Source organism: Neolamprologus brichardi, chromosome 12, assembly GCF_056152115.1.
Source record: "Neolamprologus brichardi isolate AB-2024 chromosome 12, ASM5615211v1, whole genome shotgun sequence".
Taxonomy (NCBI): Eukaryota; Metazoa; Chordata; class Actinopteri; order Cichliformes; family Cichlidae; genus Neolamprologus; species Neolamprologus brichardi.
Window position 1 is genome coordinate 21373239 of NC_142115.1, and position 11179 is coordinate 21384417.

The 11179-nt window shown below is 40.5% G+C and overlaps 1 protein-coding gene across 3 annotated transcripts; it reads left to right on the forward strand.

Annotated features, from left to right (window-relative positions):
• The first annotated feature begins 220 nt into the window (after positions 1 to 220).
• On the forward strand, positions 221 to 10177 carry LOC102792965 (uncharacterized). 3 transcript variants are annotated; one of them, XM_035907265.2, is made up of 16 exons: positions 221 to 516; positions 1815 to 1900; positions 2610 to 2719; positions 2798 to 3481; positions 3681 to 3849; positions 3965 to 4062; positions 4422 to 4631; positions 4879 to 4966; positions 6130 to 6251; positions 6398 to 6503; positions 6594 to 6668; positions 6768 to 6877; positions 7065 to 9085; positions 9195 to 9615; positions 9780 to 9873; positions 9941 to 10177. In XM_035907265.2, the coding sequence occupies exons 3-16, from the start codon at positions 2661 to 2663 to the stop codon at positions 10088 to 10090; spliced, it is 4407 nt and encodes a 1468-aa protein (XP_035763158.2). In that variant the 5' UTR covers positions 221 to 516; positions 1815 to 1900; positions 2610 to 2660; the 3' UTR covers positions 10091 to 10177. The 3 variants fall into 3 exon arrangements, with proteins under 3 accessions (XP_035763158.2, XP_006789772.2, XP_087705281.1); XM_006789709.3 differs by having other exon boundaries at positions 6594 to 6665; XM_087849155.1 differs by lacking the exons at positions 221 to 516; positions 1815 to 1900; positions 2610 to 2719 and having other exon boundaries at positions 3409 to 3481; positions 3683 to 3849.
• Positions 10178 to 11179: the final 1002 nt, after the last annotated feature.

Here is an 11179-nt window from a genome sequence, read left to right on the forward strand (position 1 = left end):
TTTGAGGATATATGTATACAAGATTTATCTAGACTGAGTAAAACAAGCACTCCCCCACCCCCCCAAAAAAAACAAAAAAACAAACAAACAAACAAACAAAAAAACAAAAAAACACAGTTTTAAAATTCTATATTATATAAACGCAGAACATACACTGTAGCTCGTAGTACTGCCATCTCTCAGTATGCTGTAATACCTGTAAGAAGGCTTTCTGTCTTAGTGGGTTTGTTGGTGGGCATTAAGCCGTCCGAAGGATTATCATCCCTCTGTCATGCTGAACCGACCGGCTGTCCTTCGGAAATAACATGAACATTTCCTCTTTTCCGTGAGGACGAGCAGCGGGAAAACAAAGCGCTCTTCTTCCTCAACCGTTTCCGTCGTCATGGAGACCCTCTCCGTGTACGGAAATAGTGGTCCTGCTGAAGCTAGCAACTTTGTGAAAAATCAAATTATCTATTCAGTTGGCTCTGCGTTTGCGGCTATCTGTTGCTCTTTGCGTGGTCTGGACTTGATCTGGTAAGCTTTGTAGTGATTTTCGCATTTTAGAAAAAGAAAACTTATTTGTGTCAAAATTAGCGTAATCACTTCTTAAACTAAACCAAGCACAAGCATGTAAGTGGGATCCATTCAGGGGCGAATCCAGGATTTTTAAACCGTGGTGGCACATGACGACAGTAACAACCAGACAGGGGAGTCCAGGAAAATTCTAAAAGATTATATCTGCCAGCTATAACTGGAATCATAATTACATAATTAATATGTAATGCCAATGTCTGTTTTGTTATGTAGAGAACCATGGGATTTAAAATCTTTCAAGTTTGTTTCTGAATCTATACACAGTTGTAATTGACCTCAGGTCAGCAGCTTGTTCCAGAGAATTAAAAGTTTCCTCAACAGATTTAGATTCAGTTCTGGATAATAGACCCGAACCACTGAGAGCTTGACTAGTAAATATATTTTAAAGGCAATTCTGTGTTAAACTGTCCTTACATATGTTATACGTAAGGACTCTCGCTTCTGCATTCTGAATTAGTTGAAGTCATCCGACTAGTGATTGGAATAATCCTTCAAATAGAACATTACCATAGAATAACCTGGTTTATATTAATGCATGACACATTTTTCTCAGATTCAGTTTCAAATTAAATATATTAAAAATTAGAAAATGTTTAAATTACAAAAAATTTTAATAGGTACAAAGCTGTTTAGTGACATTATTAATATGATTACCAAAAGTAAGATTACTGTCCAAAATGATTCCAAGGTTCCTGACTTGCTCGCAGTGTTTCAGAGGACGGATGATGAATATGAACAAATCTTCTGTCTCTGATTTGTTTAAGTAATTTCTATTTAGTGTAATGTATAATGGTATACCGATTTATTTTTAGGTTTAAATTTTTATTATAATAATAACCTATGACTGCAAAATAAATACTAGCTGAAGCTGAAGCAGTACAAAGAACAATAAGTGCCTCCAATACAGTGGTAATAGAAAGCAACATAGCATAAGTGCTTACGTCTAGAACTTGAGTAACTCTACTTACTTTCCAGCACTGGTCCCATCCATGCTGTCATGACCAGCTGTGACCCAAAACAGACACTGCGTGCAAGCTTCAAAGATTTATTGAACAGGAATTTAAAAATAAACATTAAGACTTGCAATGGGAAAGCCTCTGATTAGGAGGTTCATTCATTTTGTTGATAAAGATTCAGGTGTTTGATATTTGACCTTAACTGGATTCTTACTTGAATCCAGGCAAACAGGCAGGCAGTTTAGTATTTCGGTGAGTAAGTCCACAGTTTCTTTTCTGCAGGAACAGACCAGCTCAGAATATCAGGTAACTGCTATCCACGGGGAGAGAGCTCTTCAGCTGACAAACGGATCTACTTAGAGAAACAGGTGACTGTAGCGCAGGCAACATACTCAGAAAACATCAAAAAGCCTTATTACCACAACCATAGATAACAATCTGGCAGAGAACAGTAGCTCGAGTTAGTTCTTAAGTGCTGATAAGTAATGATTAGATTAGAAATTAGTGCACTGGCTGAAGAGCAGGAAACCAGGTGGCTCTGCTAGGGAGTGGTACATGCCCACCTCAACCTATGGCCCAATGGCAGATCAGTCACATTTCAAGTGATAGGAATTGGGATTTCCTCAGCATTTACTTTATGCTCTGCAGACATGAATATACATTAAACCCCATTCAGTAAGTTATATAGCACAATTTGAAGTTTTGCAGTTACTAAGGCAGGGCATGAAATCCCAGTATGGACTCACCAAAGTGACTGTGGCTTATGTATGAAGGAGAAGAGGCTGCCTCTCATGCCTTACTGCAGCTGCAACTTTTGCAGCAACTGGTCAGTCCTGTGTAGAAGCCAGCAGCTGTTTGCATGTGTTTGCTATATTTATCATATTTGCTACTGTACAGAAATGTGTGACGACTGCAGCGCACTCCCCTTTCTCCTTGCTGGCCTAGTGTCAGATTTCGACCTGCTACCAGTATCTTCTGCTTTGCTTACCAACAACAGAGCAGTGTGGTAGTAATGACACAATGACCGGCCATTGGCTGTAAGACGAAAATACTGAGGGATGTCTCTGCCACTTACAGGGCAGCTGGAGTGAAGTAAAGGAAAAAGGGAAAGAAGAGGAAGAGAAGGAAATGACACTTTGTCTGTATGAGTGTCTGAGAGCGGTCGGGCTACAGCATCACTATGCCAGGTAAGAGCAACCACAAGCCATTCAAATTGGCACTATTCTGCTATAAAACAATTTGCCTCCTCCTTTCCTGTGCTTCAGGTTTACCTCAGTGGGTGTTTGTCGTACAGCCCACATCTCAGTGCTCACCATGGAGGACTACCCCCTGCTGGGGATACACACAATGGAGGACAGGACTCGGTTATTTCAACTTGTCCAATTTGTCAAAACTCTTGATCTGGAGGGCCTTGGATATGATGATGATGATGATTATCACTATAGCCATGGTGGACGCGTCGAAGGCAGCACTATAGTGGATAGCAGCTTTTGTCATGATAGTGACAGCATTTTTGATGATGAAGATGGTAATGGAGCTGCTGTCAATAATATAATTGCCAGCACTTTTGCCAGACCATCACATGTTCGCAGGCGACTTGATTTCAGTAATGAGACCAGTGATCATCATCAGCGGTTGTCTCATCCTGTTGTTCACGTTAACATGAGTTATGCCAGATATGAGGAGTCCATTCGGAAAAAAGGATTTGCTACCTCTGTGCAACATCAATATAGGCCAAAATCCAAGCCTGCAAATGTGACATCAAACACATTTAATCACAAACCTTTGGGTCACAAAGACAGAAAAAGAACCACAAGGAAGAAAACTCTTTATACAGAAATGGACACGGATGGATGCATGTGTAAGCCAACACCTGTTTATGAAGCAAAGAGAACAACTGGATATAACTATGGACTACCAATGTGTACTCCTCCTGCTCAGTGCAAACAGTGAGTGTGGTCTATACTGTCCTCTACTTAAACTGAATGTCATTGATGACAGCAGTATACATAAATGACAGTTAGAAAAAAGCAAATGTAAACACACTGATGAGACAACATTTTTGATGACTGTCATTGTCTTTATAACAGTGTCTCTTTATAATATTGAGTTTTTCTACTGTGATTGAAATTCTAACTCTAATTTGAGAGCCAGGCAAGCAGAAGAGCAGCGGATTAAGGTGTGTGTGAGGAAAAGACCACTGACATGCACCGAGAGCCGACAAAGAGAGGCAGATGTTGTGACAACTCCAGGTGGAGAGTGTGTGATTGTCCATGAAGTCAAGGAAGCCGTGGATCTCTCACAATACATAATGCAGGTGAATGTGCAGAGATGAGACAGTGTACTCTAACCAATGTCACGGTATTTGAATTACTACTTTAAGGCTTTTTCAAACCTTTCCTGTTGCTTTTTTTTTTTTTTGGTCCACACAGCACAAGTTCTACTTTGACCAGGTTTTTGGGGAGAAAAGCTCCAACGAAGAGGTTTATCACCAAACAGCATATCCTCTGGTGCAGCACATGCTCAAAGGGTAGAGTTGCATTCATGGAAATCTTGCTAGAGTTGTACTAACTTGATTGAGTGTGCAGTAAACAGCATATCATTACACCAAAAAAAGCAGTGCCGATGCTTTAGTTAAATGGACTTTGTGCAACTTTAATTTAACAAATACATTTTAAAGTATAATAAACTAAATAATAAAAAATCCAGTACAGGTTGTTAAATGAAATAAACATGCACAACAGTACATCTCAGTATGGGCAGAAAGTACAAAAATGCCCAATTTAAAAAAGTGAATTAGGTTAAAGGTATTAATTTACACCACATTAAGGACATTGTTTGTATCAGTGTATCCTAATCGTCTATACTTCTTTGTGTGTGTGAGCACAGAGGCAAAGTCACCTGCTTTGCATACGGCCAAACAGGTGCAGGGAAGACTCACACCATGCTGGGTTCACCTGCCATTCCAGGACTGTATGCTCTGGCAGTTCGGGACATCTTTGCTCACCTGTCAGCCACACACTCAAACCAGCTGGTGTTTGTCAGCTTCTTCGAGATCTACTGTGGTCAGCTGTATGACCTCCTGGACCACAGAAAAAGGTCTGTGTTTAAGTTTTGGGGGGGTTGTGTTAAAAGTGCATGCAGATTTTTGAGCTGGACGCTGCACTGGGGGAATTCATATAATGTCTATCTCACTGGGGTCATTTAGGTTTTGGTAACATTATCATAAAATTGAGATGCCTGGATCTAGGATGTCCTCACTTCTTTATTTAGTATTTTGCTCAAAGCCTCAGAGTCTTTCTTCTGTATTTGTATCTCTTAATCTTTCTCTTTCTTTCTTCTGCAGGTTATTTGCTAGGGAGGATGGACAGAAAGTCATTCACATTTCAGGGCTGCGAGATGTCAGAGTGGACTCAGTCAGCTCTCTGCTGGAGGTTTGCCTGATTTTCTTTACAATAAGTTATATTATTAAAAAAATCAGTGACATATTAGTGTTTCTGGCTTATGATGCATCACAATTCACTGGTTACTTTAGTGTGTGAACTACAGAAAGAAAAGTGGTTAATTTTCATGTGTGTGGCTGTATTTCAAAAAGAAATGAGAAATAAAATTTACTGTTAGGTCAAGCAGGGTCGCAGGACAAATTAATCTACTTCAACACTAAATAAAGTGTTTGAGGTATGGAGCGTTATGACTCAGGTCAGTAGTAAAGCATAAATATATGTGAGTGTATCAACAAATTATAGCATTGACCAGATTACTGAAAATAGTATGTAATGCTAATGTGAAGGCCCCAACCATAGTAATGTGAGAGGACCTCTCCCTCCATGATCATCATATAATAAAATTCTTTCTTCATCACTTTGTGCATGCAAATCAACATAGATATTCTCACAGTAATGACTCTGTTAAATGCTTTGAAGTTAATATTGTTCAGTCCATCAGGAATGATAATTTGGTGAAATTGTATGCAGTGTGTATGATGATTATGCTTTGAAAATGGAAAAAAGTCCTTAAAATGCAGAATATGACCTCAACTTTGAATACAATTTGGGTGAAGATCTGTTAGGTCATTATTTTTTGTAAGTTTGACTCAATCTGACCAATACTGTGGGAGGCGATGCAATTCCTGTGAATTCTGGACAGACAGACAATGCCGTGACCTCATTGCTTCTTGGGAACAGATGAGCTAATGCACAGAAAGATTCCAAGATCTTTTCTCCCTGGAAATAATAAGAAACAGGTCCCCAGCTATAACTGAACTGAGTGTAGCAGTTGTTCTTGCACTTCACTTTTATATTATGGTCTCACAGGTGTACCAGTGTTATCTTAAGTTGGGGTGAGTCACAATATCAATATGATTTGATACTGAAATTTTTTATTAAAATATGCAAGCACTCTAAACAGATTCCCCCAGCAGTTTGACTTACCAGAGTCATTTTGATAGTGTTGCTGTTTCATGGGCATTTTTTTTCTGTGATCCCCACCTCTGTCTTTAATAACCTTAAATACGTGAAATCTTACCTAACAGTAAGTATGAATTCTGCAATCTCCTCAACCTAGTAAGAGTAGTTTCCATCTCTCCCCTCTTACTCAGGTGATTTCTCAGGGTACAGCCGAGCGGACACAGGGGATGAGTGGCGTGAATCCACTCTCTTCTCGATCCCACGCCTTGCTTCAGATTCAGCTTAGAGATTCAAACCAGCAGATAGCTGGCAGGTGAGTGACAGGTAACGCACTTCATGATGTTACTTTTTTCTTTCTCTGAAACCATACTTGAATTATTGATTATTGATTAGTACATCAAACAAGGCAACAGTGTCGGTGTAAAATGACTGACCTAGCGTGTGTGTGTGTCTGCGTAGAATGTGGTTTGTGGATCTGGCAGGAAGCGAAAGAGCATCCGATGCCAAAGAACCTGACAGGCAGAGCCGCATGGAGGGAGCTGAGATCAACCAGAGTCTGTTGGCTGTAAGCTATAAAGATACGTGCTCACACACTAAGAGGCCCAACATAAATTCAAGGATGTTCATTGACATTGTTGATTTTTATTTCCCTCAGCTTAAAGAATGTATCCGGTCACTTGATCAGGAACAATCGCACACACCTTTTAGGCAGAGCAAACTGACTCAGGTGGTAAAAGCTGATGGAAATAGTGACACGAGTATGCATCATATGGCCGATTTTCTGGTTTCTCCACTGATCCTGTGTTTTGATACTGAATTCTTTTCCTAGGTTTTGAAAGATTCATTTGTCGGTGACTCAATGACATGCATGATTGCCAACATTTCACCTGGTCACACAGCAACGGAGCACACACTTAATACACTGAGATATGCAGACCGGTAAGTGTGCACATGTCCAGGTATAATGAGGGGAATTTAATATACTGTATTAGTTTCTTAAAATATTTATTGATATCTTTATTGTGTAAAGCCATGCCGGGTTTCAGTCCTCTGATTTTATATTGTATGAAAGGGAAAATTCTATTAAATTCAGTCTTTACAATCAAGGTTTCTTTAATATTTTCAGGGTAAAAGAGTTGAAAAGACAAGGAGGGCTGAGAGGAAGAAGAAGAAACAGAGGCAAGACAGCAGCCTCACCCAAACAAAACCTGTTCAGCAGCACCACTGGTAGCACTGTTAGCAGTAGAGGGAAAAGTCCTCCAAAGAAGCCAAAGTTAACAAGACAAAGCGATTCTTTCGGTCCCACAACTCCTACCACAAGGTCACCCGTGAGGAGTGCATTTCTCTGCTCCACACCCAAGAACACCAAATGTGGAGAGGAAGCAAATGCGAGACGGAGGGGAGAGATCAGACTTGAACATATTTCTCCAGTTAGAGGTTGGCTGAGAATAGGTGACAAAAGGCATCGGAGAAATGGAGCAGATGAATTAGAAGGGGGGAGAACAGGAAATGACAGTTTAAAAACTATGGAGAGACAGTCTGTTAGTCAGCAAAGCCCCAGGGCAGTGCTGGTGTCGGGACAACCAAAAGACAAGCGTGTATGGAAGGTGCAAAAGGAGGGAGAAGCTCATGAGACTGATTCATTTTTTACTGAAAGTAAATCTGACTCCTGTTTCAGAGAAGAAGAACATGAGCAACATGCTATGAAAGGTGGAATAAAAAAAGGTGGAGAGAATGGAGATGCAAATAGTAAAGGGGAAGGGATAAGACAAAGGGAGTTACCAAAGGCCAATGAAAGGGATAAGGAAAGAGAGAGGCATCTGAGATGGTATCACAAGCAGCTGCAGCAGTTTATGCCCTCTTCTGCTTCTTTATCCAGCCAACTCTCCTCACCCTCTATATATCCATCTCCCTCTTCCTCTACTCAGCCTTCTGTCTCTCACCTCTCCATTTCTTCCCATGCGAATCATGGTTCGGAACTGGTTTTAGATGGATACACAACCAGATCTGAAGATAGAGTTAATGGTAACAGAGGATGGGTGCTTTCTCCCAGCGCTGAGATTCTGTTACAAACTGAAACCTCTTCGATCTCTAATAACATTAGTGAAGAGGATGCTAATGGAGACAGTGGTGGTGTTGGGGAAAACTCGAGGGCATCTTTGGAAGGAACATGGACAGGATTTGAACAAGAAAGGGGTAATAACGAGAAGAGGAGGTCACTTGAGGCAGCAACTGAAGAAAGACAAAGAAGGAAAGAGAGGAGGCCAGCTGAGGTGGAGAGGGGAGAAGGGAGGTGGGTGTGGATGTCAAATGGGACAGCAGGTGCTGTCTGCTTTGACACAAGTGAGACACAATTGTGTCACAGCTCTGAATCACAAGACAGACTGGAAGTGGGTGTGGCAGGACTGAATGCCTCAGATGACCCAGCTGATGGAGTGTGGAGTGCTGGGAAGGGGGGAGCAGCTCAAAAAGGGTGTTTATTGTCTGCTCATGTGAACAATGAGGGCAACAGCCTCATTAGCTACCCCCCTGCAGAGCAGCCCCTCTCCCCAGACTGTGAACATACCAGCACACTCCTGACCCCAGATATGCTTAGTGCTGCCTCTTTTGAATCACAGTGTACGAGAGTCATCCCAGAGGCAGTACCATCAAACACAGAGAGAGAGAAAGAATTATGGTTTGTTGCTAATCCCGGTAAATTGCCAGCTACATTACCTTCCACTACTTCCATCACACCTACTGAGCCCCTTAACAAACCACCAGAAAATCCAGCTCACACTCAGCTACATAACCATTCAGAAGTCAAAAAGTTGGTTTTACCTCAAAATGAGACTCAGGTGGATTCTTTTAGCTCCATCATGGAGCCCCTCAGCATCTCCCAGCTTCAAGTGGATCAACAGGCTGCTACAATCTCTTTCCTGCGAGGGGACAACAAAAACACCTTGCTCAGTCCTCTTAATGAGAATAGAGAATACAACAAGTGGGAAGAGATAGAGGAAGTTGTAGAGGACGAGAATACGAGTTTGCAACTGTCTTTCGTGGAACTGCCACAGGCAAAGACGCACTACCCTCCCTTATCTGACACTACGACAGCTACGAATCACACAGAGGGAAAACAAGACGTACATCTCAGTAATTGTTACACAGGTATAAGTATAAATTCTGATGGTCGTGTGTGTGTGTGTGTGTGTGTGTGTGTGTGTGTGTGTGTGTTTAAACAGGTCTGTCCACAACCTTGTTTTGTTTTCCTCTGCAGGTATTCCTGAAGATATTTTGGGCTCCTCACAGGATCAAGATAGCAATCAGAAGCAAACACCACCGGCTACATTCAACAAACCTCCTACATCACCACTTAAAAAATCTACATGCACTTCTGTGCAAGGGTTACGCAGTTTACAGGATTTAATGACAAATGATGCACAAGTTCCACCAGAATATGCACATGATAACCATGAAAAACTTCCATTAGCTTCCATTTTAACACCACAATTAGAAAGTGTCTCAGGTTACACACCAGCAAGCCAGTGTCACACAGTATATTCAAAGCATTCCTCCAACTCAACCACTTCACTCCAACCAAACAATCTTGGACAGTTTAATGATGAAGAAAGCACCACTAATCACCACGTTAGACCCACGATCCAGCTGTTTAACCTGGACGACTTAGACCACGCAAAGTAGGTCCAAAATTCTCACAATTTTTGTTAGTGTAATCATCCAAAAAATATTAAAATAACACAAACATATTTTTGTGTATTTAATAATATTAGAATGATGCACAAAAAGGGGTTAGTTTAATAAAACATTAATGCATATTTTTTTGTACCCATTCTAACTTTAGGTGGTGTATATTCAAGGCCCACTGGGAGCAGCTAAAAGAGATGGAAGCTTTATGTCGTAAAGAGGGGAAGCTTCTGTGCCAGCAGCCTGATATGGTGAGAAATAAAGCAACAAAAGCAATTCTTTACATTTTTTTTAATGTACATACTCTTTTTCCGTTAGGCATTTGGAGAATATGTCCAGCAGCTGGAGGAAATCATGGAGAAAAAGGCTCGGTGTGTACACAGCATGAGAGCTCAGCTGCAGCCATATCTGAAGCCCATCACCTCAATCCACCCACAGGGAGCAGACGATCACAGATCAACTAGTTGAATTTGAGTTAATAATACTTGTGTTTTTGTGCAAGGTCATCATATATGCTTTGTTATATTTAAGTAAATTGAGCTTGATGAGTTCTTGGACAGCTGTCACTTGATGTGTTTGATGTCAAAATGCATGATGCACTCAGGGTTTTACTGGTGAAACGTGCAATCATATGTTTTTCTTTCATGGTGACAGTAATATATATGGAATTCTGATTCTGCCACTACAGATAGTTTTTTCTATCTATTTTTTCTTATTTTACTTATAGTTTCATATTCTTTTTTTTCCCTCAGCCTCTGTCCATGAAAACTACTGATTTTGTAATTTTTTCATTAAAGAAAATATTTGGTTTTAATCTTAATGCATGTTTTATTCACAGCACCACTATCTGGACAAAGCTAAATCTGTGTCTCTGGGACGACAACTCATAGAACCACGCATTTGTTTGAGCTTGATCTCAGATTGTAATAGAAATGCTTGCTTAGCAGACTGTTTTCTAGTGTTAAATTTTTAAGATTTCAAGATTGCTGATATCTGTTATGTTGTGATCTCTAAATTTTAAATCTTCCTCTTTAAATGTCATTGTTTAACTTTGGGTAATGTGTGCACATTTTTCCACAGAGTGCAACTGAAAATGAATAAAACAAGGACTAAAAAAAATCTTCTTTGTATTAAAATTATAGCACATCCTTCTACATTTTATCTAAGATCAATTTGACATTGAGTTTTGTGCTGAGTCTTCTGATAAATAATATGAAAGCAGCATGCATGAGGAGAACAAAAAAGTGGTGGAAGTGACAAGGTGGAAGTGGGATTACATCAGGGATTGGCTTGTTGTTGTTTGCAATGTGATGGGCAGGCTGGCAAATGATGTCAGGCACGGGTTTCTGTGGACTATGATGTTTGCAGATGACGTTATGAACTGTAGTGAGAGTAGGGAGCAGCTGGAAGGAAGATGAGAGGTGGAGGTACGCTCTGCAGAAAAGAGGAATGAAAATCAATAAAAGAAAGACAGAGAATGTACATAAAAGATAGGCAGACGGGTTAACAGTGGCGATGCAAGGAGTTGAGGTAGTGAAGATAGTAGTAGTAGTGAGT